The following is a 21288-nucleotide window of genomic DNA, read 5'->3' as shown; positions in this document are numbered from 1 at the left end:
CAGACATTTAAATTAATCACTAGAAAAATTGCAAGTTACAGACTATCACCAATAAACATCATGTTAATTATAGCTCAACATACCTTTTTCTTGGAAATGTTTAGTTTGCTTCCAATAACTTTAGCCATTTTCTGTCTGCTCCCTTGGTTGGACAGCATAGCTGTGAAACAGTCCAATGCCTGTCAAGAGGAAAACAAACCAACTTCCTCAATATACATTTTCTATGATATGATCTGACAAGCACCATCTTAATTTACAAGAGCCTGAATCCAGTCCAGCCATGATAAATAAAATTATTTCACTGTCCACAGATCAAGTCAAACAATGGAGTTAAAAAAGTTGTAATAAGAACTTCTAAACTCTGTAGTGTAGTGGGTTTCTACTGAAAGTAAAAACTTTTCAATGCCCAGTCACAGAAGCTATTTTTAGATGAATGGACCAAAATGTAGAAGGAAGTAACATAAAACTACCCCACTGATGCACACCTGAAAAATTCCAAACCTGGAATGTAAATCGATGTATAGGAAAGAAGCCTCATATTACAAGAAAAAGGAAAGATCTTAAAACTTTTACTGTTAGTCATATACAGTCCCATCTCCTATCGGTTAAAATTATGTTGCAGCATGCTGTTTGTATGACATTAGTAAGTCTGGATTGGCTTTCAGCACATTACTGCAAACAACTTTCCTAGTAGTGAGGAAAGCCTCCAACAGACAAATCACAAACATTCCAACTACAGTCCAATTGTTTCAGTTAAAACTAAACGTAAATTCCCATCTCACATTCCCAAACAGAGTATTTTAAGGTTTGTGAGACAATGCTAGAATTTGGTTAAGCAATTTCTGGATTAAGTCTTACCGCACCTCCTGAAAAATATTTACTGCTGTGGTTGAAGAATTGCTGTCAAAGTTGTAAGCAATCCTGCTGCACCAATTCAGTAAGTCTCTAAAAAGAAAAACAAAGAGATTTTGTATAATCAAGCCAAAATGCTGCACCTTCTTTAATGTTCAGCTTAGGTCATTAGGTCACCTTCTGGCAATTGCACATTTAGTTGTACAAATTGTAGATGGGAAGACACATATAAATAGGATGCTAATTCTAAAGAGTAGCTGAGCTGATGAAGACCAACAGTGTTACTCTGAGACACGTTGCTTAGAAATAGATAATACATATTCCATTAAACCATAAAGTAATTATGAAATTGAAAAATTGAAAAGCAGCAAATTTTCATCCAGAAACATATAAAAAACTATTTTTTCAAGATACTGATTCCTTATCAACAACAAAATCTTCCAAAAGGCAAGAAAAGGAAACATCTAATTCTAGAAAAACAACTGCTGTTTTCAAATTAGTGTCATTCTGATGCTTCACAAAAATATTAGGTACTACCCACACCTAGTATTTACTGACTAATTCACAAAGCACTACTGGTTAAAGAAATTCCACATGAGTAGAACTGACACTTGGTATGAGAGGAAGAAATAATTGAACGTCAAGCTGCATTTCATCATAAAAATTCTGAAATTAATAGTACACACTACAGATCTGGTTATTTTCAGTCATCTGTAAGTTAGAATGCTGTGAGTGTCTAATATGAAATTATCCAAATAAGCAAATATACACAATTGCTGAGAACACTGTCTACTAGTTATTGTGAGAACATTATACAGTACATTTCAGTTCTTAACTAGAACTGATATTTTGTGTTGAAGTGAATTGAGAAGTAATCCATATGGCTTGATACCAGCTCAGTACCACGTATGACAAAACCTACGCTTTTTCCTCAAAAAGAGCGGCATAGGAAGTCCTAAATAATTCAGCTTGAGATTTTTTTAAAAGATACATTAATCATTATTTTAAAATGAAAAAGGGATTTTCCCATTTTAATGACATTCCAGTTCAATTATTTATTACTATTTTAAGTGATAAATAAGTGATATTTAACTGATTATCACTATTTAAAAAAAAATAAGAAAAATAACAAAGATAAACCCTTCTATCTCTGCAGCTAGCTGACTAAATTTCCTTCTAACAAACATATAAGAAAAGACAACCTTAGAGATAGTTCTCGTCCTTCCAGATTTGGTTTCTTATTTTCTGATCTTGATTCTGATGAATCTTCTGGCATGTGTCTGGAGCCAGAAGCACTGTTTTCTGATGCCTGGTACTTGTCTCCCGTAAGGTGAATATAAATGTCTAGCAAGTGATCAGTTACAAGAGCAAGGTTGGGGTATCTCCTTTGAAGAACCTGAAAAAAGAAAAAAACAAAAACAAACTCCAAAACAAAATCTTTAGCATCGGAAGGAAGCCACCAGTTCCCCAAATTTTAAATAGGATACATTTCAATAGATACTCCAGCTATCAAGCTGCACAAAACCACTCTCTTGAAATCTCTCATCTGAAGAAAATAAAAATTATTGTGACTTGTACGATACCAATGTGGATGCTAAAAGTGAATTTTGTCAACTCAACCTCTACTCCAATTCACTTAATACATTTACACAAATACCAACAGGAAGAACAAAAGGCATATTCAACCCAAATCACAACCAATAACAGAAGTTCTTACCTCCTGTCCTTTCTATGACTGAATTCTTTTGAGCATTCAAGTTGTCTATTCACTGTGCTGACAAAGATACATTAAAGGGCTAATTTTTCTTCTGTAATTTCCTTTCAGCTCATTTCTCCCCACTAAAGCTTGCCAACCAAAATTATTGCTTCCCCAAAATAAGCTTTTCACAGATACAGGCCAGGAACACCGGTCCTTCCTTGCCAGACTGACTTTTAAGATTAACCAGAAGAACATGAGTCTATTTGCAAGACAAGCAAGTGGATGTTTTCTACAACTGTCTCCTCTTCTACTACTACAGAATCTTACCAGTTTGATTTATTTATTTTTGTGACTTGAGGTACAAAGTTACAAAAAATAATAGAAAGAACCTAGTGGTGACACATTTAGCATCAAAGCTTCCTTTTTAATTAAGGTTTTGACAGCCAAACTTTGCCTGAATATTGGTCCTTTCTGGAGGTCATCTTAGACATCAGTTCAGTCAGATAGCCTTTTGTAATACTGCAACTGTGAGCTTCCTAAAATTCCCTGCCCACATGGATTTGTTTGTAGTAGAAGCAGCTACAGCACACAAGCATGCATATCTCCAGCAAACTGTCTGCAGAGGCCTCCCCGTGTATCTATTTGCTTCTCCTCCAACTAGATCTACAAGTACGAAGTAAAGTGCTGTTCTTGCCCCATTCCTAACAATTAGCTGATAACTAACAAAATGGAAAAACACACAGATATTTAAGGTCACTCGTAACTGTGCTGACTGCTGAACAAGTCCCAGAGAGTAAATGAATCCTATTGAAAAACTATCTTTTTCATTCTAGAAAATTCAGAACTTTCTCCTCAACTCTTCTGCTAGAGACTGTTCACTCTCCTTTTCCCTTAGGCAAGGCCTTGTAAAATCAGATACTATTCTGAGCTCTGTATCACAAGGAGAATCTCCAGAGAATTCTATTTTCATTTAAGCCCTAGGCTCCTTTAATTTTTTGGAAGACTACACAAAGCAAACATTCCTTAGAGATGCTAACAGAAGATGGTAATAGAAATAGTTATTTGTAATTGACAACTGACCAACTATTTTTCATCTCAAAGCTTAGAGCTCAGGATTAGAGTAAGCTCCATTTTCTTTTTTTTCTTTTTCTCTGTTTTTAAATGTCTGTGGGCTACAAAATGGCAAAGCAATTTGATTCTTAGACACATTCAAAGCAGAACTGTGTTTGCCCAAGGCAAGTTCCAGGAATCTTTGTCCAATTCACTTCAAATTTTCCTGAAAAACTGCCCATTTACTTCAAAATTGGCAGGATAAATCTGAAATGATACGGGTGTGTTGTGGAACTTTGAGATAAAAATAAGGATCAAATTTATTACTGAAAAACATTTATTACCCTTAACTGAAACAATTATTCACAGGCCACAATAGAGCGACACACACCATACCTCCTTGAGTTCTCCTTTGCTCATGTTATCCAGATGTATTTTGGTCCAATATTTGTCCAAAAGAGCAGCGTGGCTGCTTTGCTGCCTGTACCAACCTCCGCCACAACTGAATATCCTAAATCAAAACAACATGAAGAAACACAGCATATTGTGTCTCGCTGAAGAATTCAACATTTACAGTGCATTCCTGTGCATCAAAGAACATGTTACATACTGCTGCTACAGCATAATGCTCATGCATAGATCACCCACTGTTTGTCACTATCCTGTCACATACCCTACCTTGCCTATCTCTGCTTTTCAAATTATGTTCTTTTACCACAGTGTTTTTCCCCTGTAGCGCAAAATCTCCTTAGAGATACTTGCAGAAAGATGACTGACAATAAGTTAAGTCTATCAGAAGCAACATACAGAATCCTTTGTAAAGAGAGAAGCCTGACAGAAGTGGCTCAGAAAGTATCTTCCACAGATCCTAAAGGATCTGTGCTCTACTGCAAAGATGCAGGAAAAGCATCTCCAGCCCCTGTCCCCTCCACAGTCTTTCCTGATTATTTTTCCTCATTCTTCAGTCTCACGCTCCTTTCCATCATGTATTTTGGTCTTTTTTTTTTTTTTTTTTTTTTTTACTGCACAAATAACTATGCAGCCATGTGTTATCTGTGGAAGTACCCTTGCACATGCAAAGAATTAGATATTGGGTTTGTGGTTTGGTCTCTGTTTTCTGCTGTTTTTTAGGCTTGTCTGGGTTTTCATTGCTTTTCTGTGTCTTGGTTTGTTTTTTTTTTTTTTTAAATAATATTCCACAGCTGGAAACTGCAACGGATTTACTGAATCTGTTCTACCTAGCCCAATGGAAATTATAATTTGCTGCTATACAAACTCTTGACCACGTATACAGAAGAAAATCTTAGGAGATGAGGCAACCAAAAGACAGCTGAATCCAAAAGACTCAATTCCAGAAAAAAACAGATCAGATGAATCACAGAAAAGAACAAATTTATGGAAGGAAGACAAAAGCAGGAAAATTTGTTAAAGGCTTTGAAGTAAACTACAAAACATTTGAAAACCATGTCACCATTTCCCTTCCAGATATCCTAACCTTTAATCTTGATATAATATTATGTTTTAATACACAAGAAGACAATTTGACATCTGATGCATGAGCCATTACTACAGTGAAACCAACAGGAAGAGTACCTTAAATCTTTTTCTGGTTACAAAACATTACAACCATCTGTATTGACACAAGACTTTCACAAACCAGATTTTCTTAAAAAAAAATTTCCCTCTATTTCTTTATCTTGTTATAGATGCAGGATTCAGTTACAATTATTCATGAAACTCTTAAAAAAAAATATCTTCCAGAGAACACATGTATACAACTGCTCAAGGAGGTGGAATACAAAAAACAAAACCCAGAAAACCAATCATCCAGTAGTCTGCCAATTACCCCAAGATCAGCAAAACTAAGAAATATTTTACATAGGCGCTGTTAGAACTAGCAAGTCAAGACACCTTGTGAATATCAGTCATAAACCTTCTTCACACAGTAACTGCTGAGAGTGGTACTTTGTTTTGGCAAGAGGCTGGTTTTGTACGGTTTCCCCCAGCAAGTTTCATTCCTTCAGCCTTGCTGAAGTGACCTTTCTGTACAAAGACTGGATTCACCCAGTAGTAATATAAGGCTGCTCTAAAATGAAAAAAATTCCTTTCACAACTTCTATGGCTTCTATTGTTTGTTAATTGGAAATTGCTAAAATACTCCTGCCCAAGTACCTTGTACTTCCTGTCTTTGACTTAAGAATAGGATATCCACGCTCTTTAGCCTCATTTAACTTTACAAGCCTACCTCCTGGTTGCAAAAAACTGGAATCCAGATGCTACTTTTAAACAGTCACCACGACCAGGGATCAGCAACTCTTTTTTTTCCAAAAGAGGAATCAGCACAGAGATCTGGGGAAGAGAAGAAAATTTATAAGACTTTGTGAAACTGTAACACCCATCCACACTCATTTCACACTTGAGATGCTAGAGCACTTCCACTAAGCACTACTACCTTGTCAAAAAATGCAGTTCCCATAGACTGTACTTTCAAGTGATGCTAAGAGGAATTGCAGAGTTCCCCATAATATTAATCAGCAGTGGAAGTCAGAGGTGTAATGCTTACCTATCTTCTTTATTCTATATCCAGATTTAATGATAAGACAATGGAAATGACAGTCTTTACACTGCAAGTCCAAATCAAAACTATTTATTTTGAATTGTCAAATGAATTATTAGACACTTTAACATCTTATTTTCTTTATCTGTCTAGACAAAGATGACCTGCATCTCAAAAGATGTCAAACATCAACATTTTTCAGTGTATACCCTGCTATCCACAAGAGAATTTGGTATCTATTTAAAGAATCTATCCTTCCATGCAGAAGGACAGTAATAATGGTGGAAAGGAAAGAGGGAGGTAGAACCACAATCATCCCTCAGCACAGAGGGAGGCAAGCATGGCAACTTTGATATGGAGAGAGAAGACAGGATGCCTGCAGGGAGGACCTGAAGAAAAGGGGAGATGAATAAAGGATACTACTCAGGGCATGCTGAGTGCAAGGAGCTGAGTCCACAGAAGCAACTAAGTGCATGACCCTCTGGCAGTGAAAAAACTCTCTGGTATATACAAGCAGTATTTCTTGGCTTTCCTGTAAATTCCCTGTATTTATTTCAGATCATTTATTTCAGTTATTTAGTCACACAAAAGATGCTCTACAGACAGATATGAAAGAAAACAACTATCTGCAGAATGTCCAGGCCGCCTATAGAGCAAAACATCTCTATGGCATCATTCTTGTTGAAGACGTGTTTTCAGCAGCCATCACTTCAAAAGGGAAGGATGACAGTCTGACTAGTTGTTCTGGAGCTGAAAATGGGAAATGTGTTAAAACCTACACTGCTTAATGTAACAACACGTTTTTAATATCCAAGCCAGAAGTAAGAAATGGGTAAGAAAAAAAAAAAAAAAAAGAAGAGCCAAAAACCCACAAAACACTGAAAAAATTCTTATTGATAGCACCGCTCTAATACAGTGGTGCTGCATTAGAGTGGTGCTGTGGTGTTTGGGGCCACATTTGTTTTCAAACGTTAAAACATGATTTAAAAGACCCATAGCTCATGATCAGTGTCAGTTCAAATCTTCAGAGTGAAATCTGGCATCAGTGGCAGTGTCATCACTACTCTAAAACAATGACAAAAACTAATGCAGAGTGCTGATATATGAACGAAGACAGACAAGTTAATGCTTTCTAACCCCTTTTAAAGGGGCAGTATTTTCAGCATGCTGCTGCAGAACTCATGGTGATTAGACTCCAAAAATTGCTAGTATGGGCCTTAAGACCAGTGCCTTACAGTGAACATGAACCTACATACCACATCCAGAGGAGCATAATCAATATCCTCCAGAAGTATCCAATGACCTTTGGTAACAGCTTGTGTCAAGGTTCCAGGCTGCCATACAAACTCCCCAGGTACATCTGTACAACGATACATACCAAGCAGCGTCTATGATGGAAACAATCAGTAAATTAGAGACCTGCTCACTACATCCCTTAAATACTCAAGAGTAAAAACTTAATATACCAACTTTGGTAGTTTTTGTAACACTTATTTAGCCTCCACATTACTAAACAATCCATCTGGTAATATGTGCCCATCAGTACACCTTTTTTAATAAAAAAAAAAGTTACACCCCTCCACATGATAACATAACTGAAACATAGTAATTAAAATGAACCAGGTAAGTGGAAGTGAATTTACACAGCTATGCCACCACAATTAACAAGCAATCAACAGTATAACAAAACTGCCTAGGGTTACATTGAACTTTTTTTACATTTTTGAAGTCTGCGACTAAGCTAGGAAGAGAAATTGTAAAGCAAGTTATTCCAAGATACAAAACCAGTCAAGTGTTGCTTCTCCGTAAAGTTGTAATTTCCACATTTAAGCATTCCTTAATTACCTATGTTTATGGTTTCACTATTACACATTTTGTACCTTAAACTTTATCACTTCTTAATATGGCTGTCTCACTCACATATATGAAAAGATACTCTTGTGGAGAACCGTTGTGAGATGGTGAAATCAGCTGTTCTATGCAAGTAAAGAAGGTGCTTATGCATCCTAATAAAAACTTTCAGATAGCACTTCTGGTAGACACTAACCACCTTGGAAAACTAAACATAAATTGAGCCAAGCCACATAAATCAATTCAAGCTCAAAAGTTATATAAGGAAAAACAGAAAAATGTGAAATTATCTTCACTTCTTGTTTTATCTCTACAGCTAGACCTAGATCACTAGTATTTAAGTTGAAGTGCCCTCAACATCCCAGGACCTTACTTCATCTCACCTTTACTACAGAAAGCTGGGATCAGATGAAACTGACATTAGACCACTTAAACTGAAATGTGTCCATACAGTCTTTGGCACCAGCTTGAGTCATTTTAGAATAATTTTTTTCCCCCCAATAAAAATTAAATTTTTTAAATTAAAAAAAAAAAAAAATCAGTAAGGCTCTTCCACATAGAAAAACCCTGACAAAACATTATTTGAATGAAACAGATACAGCACAATTATGCACAGAATTTAAAACCTATGGAAGCTTAACTGTGATTTTTCTTAACGTTTATTTACTCTCATCAATAGTAAGACCAATACTACAGTGTTGGGGATTGTGGGGTCTTTGGGTAAAAAATTAAACATTATCTTAAGTTCATGCTTTAAGTAAAAATTATGTCTGATCACCCAAGCATAAAACAACTTCATTGGTTACCTTACTATCAGTTTGATCCCCAAGCTGGACTTTCAAAATATGAGGAGGATTTGCTCTTCCTGTAACAGCTGCTAAATATTCAATTAAAGAAGTTTTGCCACATCCTATTGGTCCTTCTAATAAAACAGGACTCTGATATGCTACAGCAATAGCAAGATTTTGAAGATTTGTGAAGGCAGATTCAACCAAAACAAAACGGCTGGTGTTATTTTCCTGTTCAAACATAAAATTTGAGTTACTATGCTGAAATCATTACTTTTTCACAGGTTGTACAACACAGAACAATTAAGAAAGCAAGTCTAACAACTAGAAAATTTTGGCCTGCAGATCTGTCAACACATATCAAATAAAATAAAGGATTCTAAAGCTGTATTTAATGACAGATATTAAAATAGATCTCATCAAAAACTTATATAGGTGAAACACTTTAATAAAGTATGTGTATGATTTGTTCCCAAAGGGAGTTCACACTAAGTTGTCAGTACAGGCATAGTAACTGTTCAATCATAACACATGTCAATCAAATACAATTTGCAATGTAAGTGAAACTAAGTCATCAGAATGGATCCAAATCACAGGACAAACCAACCAGCAGTTAGATTCAGACGACGCAAGAATGAATATTAACTGTTCTATTTACTTCTTTCTGCACACGTCAAAGATCATTAATTCAGTGCAAGAAAAAGAGGTAAATTCAGTAACATTTTTATTTTATTCAGAAGCGCAATGAATGTGGTTTACTGAATGGTAATTAATCAACGCTGCAGATACTCTCCAAATATTTTGACTCTGCTACAGTCACTTATATATCAGTATATGTCACAAAAATTAGTGCTTTCCAGCCAGAAGGCAGAGAGAAAAGAAACCAGAGTACATACTGCACCAAAACAAGTGTATTTACATTTGATCTTCTTTTCAGATATAGTTTCGTGTACTTCTCTGGTAACACTGCTAGTTTTGTTTAAGAGTACCTGCTTTCCCTCACGGTTAGCTCCTACCTCTTCATCAGACCTCCTCAGCTGTAACTGGAACCTCTCCAGTGTAACTGGAACTACACTGTATACCAGGTCAGTGAAATATCTATAGCTATTAAAAAAATAAAAGCATGCCTTTTTGGGAAGTTCTCTCCTCTCTCACAGACAAAGAATATCCCTTCAGTAATCCAGTTTATAGCACAGCCAAGCTTCAGCACAGCTGCAGCATCTATGACACTGGCATGGGAGTAAGAATCTCCTTAAACAGCTCTAGTTTCCCCTGCTGCAGCGAATTTCAAACCACACCTTCAATCCTATAAAAAAGCTAGAATACAGCAAATTTGACTACAGAAGTTGGGGGGCTGGGGGAAATTTGGGAGGAAATTCCTCTTTCCTTACTTCTGCTACTCAAGAAATTCTGGACACTGGTAGTCTTCATTCATTTCTTTGTCTTTCATTTGTAGATCAGTGTCACAAAATTAAATAGAAAAACTCACCTAAGAGCTAAACTGTAACTAAATGAGAAAACAAGTCGAAAACGTTGGCTGCAGCTACAAAGAACCACCTGAACAGCATAAGATGAACAGCATCTCAAGAGAAAAAAAAGCTAAATACCATTTGCTCAAAAATGGTTATGCCTTCGAGGGACTTCCTAAAACTATAAGGCACTACATTCTGCATTACACTTCACTCAAATGGAAAAGTAAGTTCTTCCTCACTTCCTCTCCCCTTTTTCTGCCTTCTAGAAAAGTATCAGCCTTGTTTTCTTTTGTTTTAAGAAAAGAACTAAGAATATGTTTGAACAAAGGTTGTTTATAAGATGTTTCTATAGCACAAAAAACCTACTTCATACAAGTAAAAGCAACTGTGCCAGATCCTGGATTTACTCAGCTATGGAATATCAGCCTAACTTGGACTGGAGATACTATGTAAGGCTGAATATTCTTTTGTAGTACGTTCATAAGAACCGCTACAAGAAGATAAAATGACCAGCACTATTATGCCTTCATCACTTCATCCCACTGCAGAACTTCTTTGCACTGTCTGTATTATGCAACACTATCTTACAGCACACATCAAGAAAGCTAAAGATACACACATTACCCATAGTATCTCAATACCCTTCAAGCAGGAAATAAAGTCAGTTCACCACATTTAGAGATTCTTTGGAAAAAAAAGCAAAACAAAACAAAAAGGGACAGACTTAACTCAGTTACATACCTGCTCTTCAGAAACAAGCTGTAGTCTAGGCAACACAATACCACATACAGCTACTACATTTGCAGAGAGGTCGCCTGATACAATATGTCCTTGAGTATATTGTAGTTCTTTCTCCTTTTGCCAAAATGAGGAGTCCGGATTGGCCAAAACAAGGGCTTGTTCCACATTCTGCAGCTGAGATTCTTCTAGTAGCCTGTGAAATGCACGTTTATTAACTCAACTGAAAGCTATCAACAAACAGCGTTCAAGATTTTAAAAGTTCTTACTTGAGTCTGAAATGTGTCAGCTCCTCAGGATTGAATATCTTCTTCAGGAAAGATAATTTATGCTCATCATTCATGCATGTAACCAGAGCAAGACAGTTTGAAGTATACCTAAAAATTATTTTTAGAACAAAACATGTCAAAACATAAGTCTTAAGAAATTTAGTTTGACAACTGTCAATTGCAAACCAAAATAGCAAGTTTGGAAAAACTTGCAGAAAACTTTCGTCATAGAAATTATTTTAGTGTTATGCTGAACATTCTTTAAGATTAGAGAAATATCTCAGACATGAGAAAAGCACTTCTATCATGGCATATTTTATTATATATACACCAACTAGCTAATCTTTCTCTGAAGGACTGGTCAACAGAAATACAGTAAAGAGCAGCAGTTTCCCAAATAAATGAAGGTTAACATATGAGACAATGAAAAATCAGGTTTTCTTTGCCCAATTTTTTCTTCTCCTCCTACCCTTTCCCTTTCAAAAATGCCTTCTACGTCATAATATTTCTGAAATAACCCTAACACAATGAACTGAAGTCTCAGTGTCAAAAGAAGCCAACTACTCCGAAGTCTTGACTTCATTACTACATAAAGTTGTCTCACAACAAAAGGACATTTATACAAATTCTAAAACACTTCTCATTTATTACACCACTGTTGTTACCTTCCAAGAAAGCTTTCAATAAGCTTGGTGAGGGGGAAGAAAAATAGTTGCCAGAAGAAGACTGGTTCAGGAAAAAATTTAAAAGTCAGCTCATCCACTTACTTAAGATTATTAGCTGAACACCAGGTAAACCAATTCCAGTCAATGAATTAGAAATTCTATTTCTTTTAATAAGACTAAGTGTATGTCATCCTGAAGAGCTTCACAAATGGCTGATAGATATGATAACACTTTTTCCCATCCTTCCTAAATTATACACATTATTTTAAAATTAGGCATTAGTAACATAATTTTGAATTTCTGTTTTAAAAAAAAAGACTATTAAAGACTTCTTCTTAAATAAAAGGCACCATCAGTCATGCTACTCACATAAATGAGGTGGATCAGGTGACTAAATTGAAGCCCTGCAGGCAGACACCTGACATAAAACATCTGACCAAAACCACATGCAAAGTTTGGAACAAGGCCAATTAGGAAGCGTAGCTTAAATAAGACAAGGTTTACAGAGACCGAGATGTCTATATACAAGTAACAGAAAAAAACCCGACTTGTTAATAGCATATCAATGCAGGATATTATAATATATCATTGTAATGTAAGTTGGAGTGAGAGTAGATTCATCTCTACTTTTTTCTAGGATAACATGCTAAAATGCATGCAATACACCACCAGGCTTAGAGTAGAGGTGAAGTGATAAATTCACCATCTCCCATGAATCCAACTTGGATGAATCCAAATGACTGCAGTTATTTGAAAAAATTCTTCAGACCATAGCTTTAAGCACGACTAACAGCTAGCCTAAGTTTCACTTTGTGATAGATCACTACAGCTTTCAAAAGATCAGGAAGACGCAAGAAGCACAGGTACAGATAACATCGGTACAGATCTTTCTGGTATTATTTGAAGATTCTTTACTACTTGCATGTGAACATTGTTAAATACAATTGTAGATACAGATACATCGTTTCAATGGAGATGATCTGAGAGGTTTAACTTACCAACGGACTAAAGTGTCATGACTCCTTAGGAGTGGAATACACACGCTCCAGTCCCATAATTCCCGGAAAACCGACTGCTCCTTTTGTAAAAATCTATAGGCTGCCTCCATTAGGTCCCGTAACTTCATTCGTCTGCGCCCATATCGGACTGTGTTTGCATCTGAGCTCTCCAGGAAAAGCCTCTGGAAAACTGGTGATGTACTCTTAAAGTATCTTAAAGCAAATCTGTAGAAGAAAGAGAGAGAGGGAAAGAGATGGAACACAGACATCTAAGCCAGAAGAAAGGAAAACAGTCACTAATAAAAACATCGGGACAGAGGTCCCGAGACAGTAATTGACAGTATAGTGAGAACTACGGCCTATATTTAACTTTGTCCACACTTGGGAAAGACAACCACTTCAGCAATCAGCTGACAACACATACTTTACCTTATTAGAAATCATTACTTAATTATCAAGGGGAAACTGTACTGCCTTTGGTGAAATCTCTTTTGATTGCTCTTGTTTACTGAAAAAGTAATACTGATATTCTTACTTATGTAACTTGTATTCAACTGGCTAACAAGTCTAATCTTAAGTGCAGAGATTCTGGTCGTGAGAAATACTCATGCCGGCTGTTTTGTTTTTCTTTTGATCATTAAGATGAAAATCAAATTAGATTGTACAACACAATTTTAAAAAGCTGTGTTTAAGACTCATGTTTTCTAAATCATTCTTTCAATTCAAAACACATTTGTTACTCTGGGAGACAATCTAAATTGTAACACCACCTCCCATTACCAGTGACCACTGACAAGCATATAATCCCTAAACTCAAACACTGTACAGAGAAATATTACATTACTCACGGTAAAACATCAGGGTGGTCAGCAACCAGCTTGCTCATTGCTACACACAGCCTTTCATGCCGATCATGGTTGATTTGGCCACCAGCTTTAATGGATTCTGCATTTCTTTCCAACAAATCCAACAAGATTGGCCGAACTTGGCGGCCAATCAACAAAGTACATTCTTTATCCAGTAATAACTGCGCTAAAGTATCAAGGATGCACTGACGATCCTGCTGAGTCCAAATCTAGAGAAATGAAAAGTAAGAATGGGTTAAATGGGAAATGATTTGGACTTCAGAACTATTCATGCAGGATTCACAATGAGTTTTACAGGAACAGATCTTTCAAATAATAGAAGGGAGTCCAAAATTCCCAGTGGAAGTACCTAATTGTCACAGCTCTCCATATTTTAAAAAAATGGGAAACAGAATGAGTGACATGCAGAATGGCACACTAAATAGGAACTATAAATAAAGTCCCAAAATCCTAAATTACATTTTACACCTGAAAGATAAAAGCAAATAATTTTTAATATTTTTATAAAGAAAAAATTAGGAGAATGTTAGAGCAACTAATATATTTTTGTTAATAGAATTCCTACTGATCAACAGCTCCATCTCACGATAGCCACAAAACATTCAAGAATTCGAGTTCTTAAAAAAAAGTTTTGAGTTGCATCATGTTCACTATCTCTTTTCAAAAAAGAAGCATTCAATCATTCATGATCACAGACTTATTTCTGTATTTCTGACAGCAATTATAGTGAGCAATGCTCTTAACAAGAAAGAAACAGTTTTGAAGCTGAGACTTTTTTTTTTTCTTACTTTGATATAAGAGTATGGTCCTTTAGTGCAAAACAAAATATTGCACTTTAGCATAGATAGAAAACATATTCATATCTGGTAGGAAAAAAAAACCAAAACAACACAACACCACCACCACCACCACCCCCCCTCCACCCTCCCCCCCCCAACCTTCTTAACTTTATTACTGAAGAACAACCACCCATTTCTTGTGCCTTATGCTTAAATTTCTCTGGTCTGGAGCTCATGTTATTATCCAAGCATTTCTCCACTTCCATGAGATTTCGCATATAATGCAGTATAAATAATTTTGATTTGTGAAAAATCAGGATTATGAATTTGCACTGTAGTGGTTTTGCCTTTAACTTTGATGCTCCACTCTTCCCTTCCCTGATGAGTGAACTCGATTCCTATCAAGATGATTTTATCTTTCTTGGCAAACAGTTGTAAATACAGCTAGGCAAAGCAACTTTCCAAACAAAACAATTCTACAAAAATATTCTGCGATTCAGGTAGTTTTTTGTTTTAGCAACACCAGCAGCCAATTTCTGCTTCTCCTAGACTTTTGTTACTCAGGTAAAACCTGCTCCTGGGCCTGCACATGGGGTGGTTTAATTATGTTGGGGTTTAACCCCAGCCAGCAGCTAAGCATCACACAGCCACTTGCTCACTTCTCCCCGCTCCCAGTGGGATGGGGAGCAGAATCAGAAAAAAAGTAAAACTCATGGGTTGAGGTAAGAACAGTTTAATAACTAAACTAAAACAAAATAATAACAATAACAAAATAATAATAACTGTAATTAAAAGAAATATAATAAAAAAAGAGATAACTAAAACATAAGGCAAGTGATGCACAGTGCAAATGCTCACCACCCGCTGACCGATGACTTAGCAGTGATCTGCCCCTCCCAGCCAACTCCCCCCCCAGTTTATATACTGAGCATATCCCCTTGGCTAGTTTGGGTCAGCTGTCCTGGCCATGCTCCCTCCCAGCTTCTTTTGCAACTCCTTGCTGGCAGAGCATGGGAAACTGAAAAATCCTTGACTTAGGATAAGCGCTACTCAGCAACAACTAAAACATCAGTGTGTTACGAGCATTATTCTCACAATTAATCCAAAACACAGCCCTGTACCAGCTACTAGGAAGAAAACTATCTCAGCTGAAACCAGGACACATTGTTACAAGATAAATAGACTTGCAGAGGTCCTACGCCTTGACTTTGAAAAGGTGACCTCCTAAGGCTACACCACTGTGGACACCCTTCTACAATACATGCATACTTGTTCAAGCTCCTTGGGTCTCCTGAATTTGAAAAGACATTCATTCCCTAGCAGCTTGTAACAAATCAGGGAAACTGCAGTATATACACTACAAACATCAAAACCATCGTGTTAATTGCAAGCAGTTTCTTACATGCTTTGCATTTATTTTTATGAAACATGATATAAGTTTATCTTTCATCTATCAGAGCAGCATCAAAAATAATTTTAAAAATGGAGCTGAAGGTCTGCATTCATCACAGAGCAAGCAAGACACTGTCCATTACAGGGCATCGGATTTTGAGTGGCAAAATGATTGACAAGTTGTTCAAAAGCAGCAAGGCTCAAAGGAATTGGAGACAAACTCCACTGTAAAAAATAAAAAGTAACTTCGGTTTCCAAATCAATTACATCTTTGGCTACACAAACAAGGCACAACAGGGTGCTTAATTTATTAATCAGAGCTTTCAATATCAAATAGACAGTTAACAATAAAATAGTAAATAAATGAGGTGACTGACTCAGTAAAACTCTGCAGTTACACGACTACTGTACAACAAATCCATTCCATTAGCAATTTTGTGAGAGCAAGCAGTTTTTTAATCACCTTAGGACATACAAAACTATTCAAAAATCACAGCAACTTTCTCATTCTACAAAGAGACTGTCTGATTTCAGAGCCTTTCAGAGTCTAAATTAAAAATTTTATAGAAAAGAAGAATACTGTCAGAAGGGTTTTTTTAACTAAAGGTGGCTTTGTGAAATACCTAACTTTCTGAATCAGTAGAAAAGGACAGCTGATCCGAAAGTGTTTAATTCTGTGTTCAAATCTGGGATAGTAAATCTGCACCTGTGGTTCTAAACAGTTGCTTTAAGAAAGCATCACAAAAGACTGTCCCTCCAAATATAGAATATATACACATTGTGTATTATTAACGCAAGAGATTTTAAACAGAAGCACAGCTAGGAGTGAGACCTGTAGTCAAACACAATCCCAGTTGCTCCTCTACCAGCATGTTGCACACCTCCTTCCCAACCTGCACAGTACATTTACTCAGTGCTCACAAGGTACAGAAATCTTTATTAAGAACTAGCTTAATCCAAACCCCAAGATTACCAAGAGAAAGGATTATAGCAAGGAACAATCTGGGCCCACGTGAAGGCTACATTTCTGATCATGGCTCACACGTTTCCACAGAATGTGACACGATACATAGATTTAACAATGTTTTTTAGGAGTGAGAGGGCATAAGGGCCGTGCATGGCAAATCCTTCTTTCACTCAAATACACATTCTCAGCTCTGTTCCCTCACACAGCCACTCTACCGTTGTACGACTGTGCAGAAATCAATTTGGCAAGATGATCCACATTAATCCTTCTTCCAAAGTCTTCCACTGGGTGGGAAAGTTGAATGGATTTTCCATATCAGCAGCACACTCACCAGGTGCAGGATAAGAGAAGCAACAGAAAGGTGTGGCTTGGCATTAGGAACAGGCAAAAGAAAACAGAGTTGGACCCCTCTTTCTGGCAGCTGTCCAATTCAGTAAGGTAAAGCAAAACATGAGCCCGCACTCTTCTTATAAGCCAAATACTTCAAGAAAAAAGTTTAAAACGGCAGGGGGATATGCAGTCTCACAGGAAGATAGTTTCAACTATGTGCAGAACAAGCTAGAACTTCCTATACCTCCTCCACCACAACGTATTTGGTAGGAGTTAGACAGACCACTCTTTCAAGGGTAGTGAGAATGTTCTCTCTTTGTATCAGTGTATTCATTAACATACTGTCTCCCAAAAATCACAGCTCTTCAAAAACTAGAAGCAGAATATGAGAATACACTCCAGGATGGAAGCAAAACTGCAACATACCTTGCTTTATTTATAATGCTACATGATGTAAAGCCTAATTAATCTTTCAAATAAAAAGCTGATGTCATAATTTAGGAAAAAAACAGTCTGCCTTAGTTGTCAGGATGTCACAACATTTTTCTGACAGCCAATGAGTAGCTGGGTGAATTTGGGACAGCTAGGTCACCTCTTTTTTCCTACATTTATTTTTAAAAAAAAAAAAAGGAATAAAGGCACTTCTCAACATCAAATGCTAAGACCGATGGGCTATAAATAAAAGCTTGGAGCTATTATTAAAACAATTTTTGCTGCTACATAGAAAAATGAAAGGCGAAATGAAGGATGCCAAGCTAAAACACCAATAGAATAGACCAGGAGATCCAGAATGGCATGCTCGAGATCTCCAGTTCACTTAAGATGGTTCCATAGACTAAATCGAGAAAATATCCAGAGGGGTCAGGTTTTTCTGATTTATATCCTTCCATATACGCACAGTGGCAGATGCCAAGGGGAGAAACAAATAAGGAAATTTTGCACTGAAGTTCCATTCCTACCAGCATTTTAACCTTCACATTAATGAACTTCTCTACTGAAACTACACCATCCCATGGAGCCAAAACACATGCATTTGCACAAAATCTGCATTTGGAATTCTACACAGGAAGATGTTCTGATTCAAACAGACCTTTGGTAATACACATGTGCTGGGTTTGTGCGGCAGGGTTTCTGGTAGCAGAGGAGGGGGCTACAGGGGTGGCTCCTGTGAGAAGCTTCTGGAAATCTCCCCCCCCCACCCCGGCTCCAAGTCAGACCCACAGCTGGCCAAGGCCGAGCCAATTAGCGATGGTGGCTGTGACTCTGCGATAACATTATTTAAGAAGGGGAACCTGAGAGGAGGTGGAGAATCTGAGAATGAGTTACAAGGAGGACACCTCTGCAAACACCGAGGTCAGTGGAAGGAAGGAGGAGGAAGGGGGGGAGGTGCTCCGGAGCAGAGAGCCCCCCTGCATCCCGTGGTGAGACGGCAGGGCCGCCCCTGCCACCCATGGGGGTCACAGAGATCCGCCTGTGGAGGACCCCCAGGACTCTGAGGGGAGAAGGAGCCCCCACTGTTGTAGTTCAGCGCTGGAAGGACAGCAACACGCAGGGGTGACCCACGCCGGAGCATCTGGAGACGAATGCATCCCGTGGGGAGGACTCAGGGCGGAGAGAGTTTGTGGAGGACTGTCTCCCGTGAGAGGGGAACACGTGGAGCAGAGGAAAATCGCAGAGGAGTGCTTCCCCCCTGCTTGGAGGAAGACTCGGGGAACCGACTGCACCCCCCTCCCCTGCCCCTGTGCCGCTGGGGGAGGAGGTAGAAATATCGGGAACAAAAGCTGGGCCCGGGAAGAAAGGAGATGTGAGGGAGGACGCTTCTAGCTGTCCCGTTCTGTCTGTTAAGTGTTGGTTTTGTTAGTGCTTGAATTAAAGTGATGTTCTTGTTTTCTTCCCCTAACAAGCCTGTCTTTTGCCTGTGACTGTTAAATGGGTGAGCTAATCCTCCCTGCCCTCATCTCAATTCCTGAGCCTTTTGCTTTATTTTCTCCTCCCCAGCACTGGGGGGGCGGGGGAAGGGGTGAGTAAACGGCTGCCTGGTGCTCAGCTGCCCTCTGGGCACAAACCACAACACCACAAAATCAAAATCACATTCCAGCAGTCTGTGGAGCTCCACTGCTTATACAGTTTGCTTAAATTATCCAAAAAGTAGAAAGGCAAGAAATAAAGACTTTTAAGAGAGCTTTTCATCCCATTTTCCTCATTAAGAACACAGAAATTTGATGTACCTTTGCAGAGTTAAAGTCAGCAGAAAGACCTAGTGAACTGCAGAGCAAAGAGCTCTCAATTTCCAGAATGCATGCTTGCTAAATTACGTGCAAAGCAACCCGCAGGAAATCAGGTACGATGACTGGAGCTGTTCAGTGGCAAGATAAGCCCAACATACTCCCAGATCTGTAGCTTCCAAGCTTGGAAATAGCAATTTAGTTTTCAAAAGAACGTGTCATGGTTCATTAATGTGCTGTTCCAAATCCTCTGCATATTATCACTCTAATAATTTTCACCTAGCAAGACTTTTAAACCTTAAGGGTATCTCAAAACAGTCGCCAGAAGGGCACAGTCTCTTTCCCAGTCTCAGATCTTGGTGACTCACTTCTGGTTCACTGCTCCATATGCCTGCTACATCACATATCTGCATCATCCCTGTCTCTATTTCTCAGCTGTTTCTTTCTCTTGAATAGCAGCTCTTCATCATTGCTTCCCACCAATTAGCATCAACTCTCCAACGCAGGAATATATATTCCTGTCAGTTTTTCTTTGATCCTATGATTTGTAGTGACAGAAGAAAAAGCCATCTGCCTACCAACACAGAACCTTGACTACCAGTATGAAAGCCTTCCCCAAACATAACTAGGATGACAGTAATTCAGACTGAAAGCCAGTATTCTGAAAAAATAGGATGATTTAGACTTTTCATCCTCAAACAACCGGGGACACTTCCTAGACACTCAAACAGAAATATGGATTTTGAGCCCCAAAGTGTGTACACAACGTAGGGACTTCAAAAGCTCTATCATGAAAAGTGTTAATAATATTACATGTGATGTGATGATATTACATGTCTTCAAGTATTTCAGAGACAGAAATGATCTAGGCCTCAACTCTCCTAAATGGCAGGTGTGCTTTTCACAGTTCAGGCAGCCAAGGCATGAAACCCGTGAGAATAGGAACGTGTTTCCAGCACCACTGTGATTTAAAAAAGGAACCCTAGAAAATCCAGTCCTCTGCCTTTTTACCCCACACACTGTTTTAAGGCAATTAAAAGAAGACATGCAAATACCATCAGGGTAAGATGCTGCAGCTAAGGGACTAGATCCTGTCTCAGTGCTAGCTCCCAGCGTGCCATCACTTGCTATCACGTTTTCAGAATCACCTTAAGGAAGATACTGAAGATTTTAACTGCGGGGCAAACTGCCTTCTCGGGAAGCGCAAGAGGAGGGGTACCAGGGGACAGAAGAGGATCTACCTCACGGCGTTCCACTCGCACAACCCTGAAAGGAGCGAGCAGGGGAAGAAACCGCACCAAGCACACACAGAGCGAGCGAACGGAGAGCTGCCCCGCACAGCGGCTCCGCCGACGGCCCCAGGGCGGGGGAGCGGGAAGGGTCGCCAGGCGGCGCGGGCAGCAGACAAAGCTGCGGGAGGAGATGGCGGCGTGGGACCGGGGCGGGGGGGTAAGCAGCGCGGTACGTCCCCTTCCTCCCTTGGCGGACCCTGAGAGACCCGCCCGGAAGGAGGGCGGGCGGACGCCCAGGGGCCACCGCGCCGGCCGCTCACCTGCTTCGCCAGGAACCTGCTCAGCTCCGCGCTGCTCTTCTCGTTCCTGCGCGCCACCAGTTGCAGCGGCTCCGCCAGGCGGAACCGCAGATCCGCCGCCATCCTCCTCCTCCACCGGAGCGCGGGCAGCGCCTGAGGAGCGCGGCCGGAGGGAGCAGGGGTGGCGCGTGCCCCGCCGCCGGCAGCACGGACCGCGCGGCACGTGGGGCGCGGGACGGACGCGCCGCTCAGCGCCGGC

At 38.9% G+C, this 21288-nt stretch overlaps 1 protein-coding gene across 5 annotated transcripts in view; it reads right to left on the bottom strand.

Moving 5' to 3' along the window:
• MDN1 (midasin AAA ATPase 1) overlaps positions 1-21272 on the bottom strand; it is a 102779-nt gene extending 81507 nt beyond the window's left edge. For 4 of the 5 annotated variants that reach the window (XR_012622590.1, XR_012622591.1, XM_074819552.1 and 1 more), the window contains exons 1-12: positions 21051-21272; positions 13788-14014; positions 12940-13164; positions 11277-11384; positions 11011-11203; positions 8816-9028; positions 7415-7546; positions 5847-5950; positions 3998-4112; positions 2055-2248; positions 864-945; positions 84-179 (exon numbers count right to left, since the gene is read on the bottom strand). Coding sequence is in view for 3 of the 5 variants with exons in the window: in XM_074819552.1 (XP_074675653.1) it covers positions 84-179; positions 864-945; positions 2055-2248; positions 3998-4112; positions 5847-5950; positions 7415-7546; positions 8816-9028; positions 11011-11203; positions 11277-11384; positions 12940-13164; positions 13788-14014; positions 21051-21152 (1791 nt within the window). In the remaining 2 variants the exon portion in view is untranslated. The remainder of the gene's footprint in view (positions 1-83; positions 180-863; positions 946-2054; positions 2249-3997; positions 4113-5846; positions 5951-7414; positions 7547-8815; positions 9029-11010; positions 11204-11276; positions 11385-12939; positions 13165-13787; positions 14015-21050) is intronic. The other variant, XM_074819555.1, reaches the window with a different exon arrangement.
• Between the last annotated feature and the right edge of the window lie 16 nt (positions 21273-21288).

The sequence above is a fragment of the Strix aluco genome, chromosome 3 (genome assembly GCF_031877795.1).
Source record: "Strix aluco isolate bStrAlu1 chromosome 3, bStrAlu1.hap1, whole genome shotgun sequence".
Classification (NCBI taxonomy): domain Eukaryota; kingdom Metazoa; phylum Chordata; class Aves; order Strigiformes; family Strigidae; genus Strix; species Strix aluco.
This window is presented reverse-complemented; position numbering and strand designations above follow the sequence as displayed.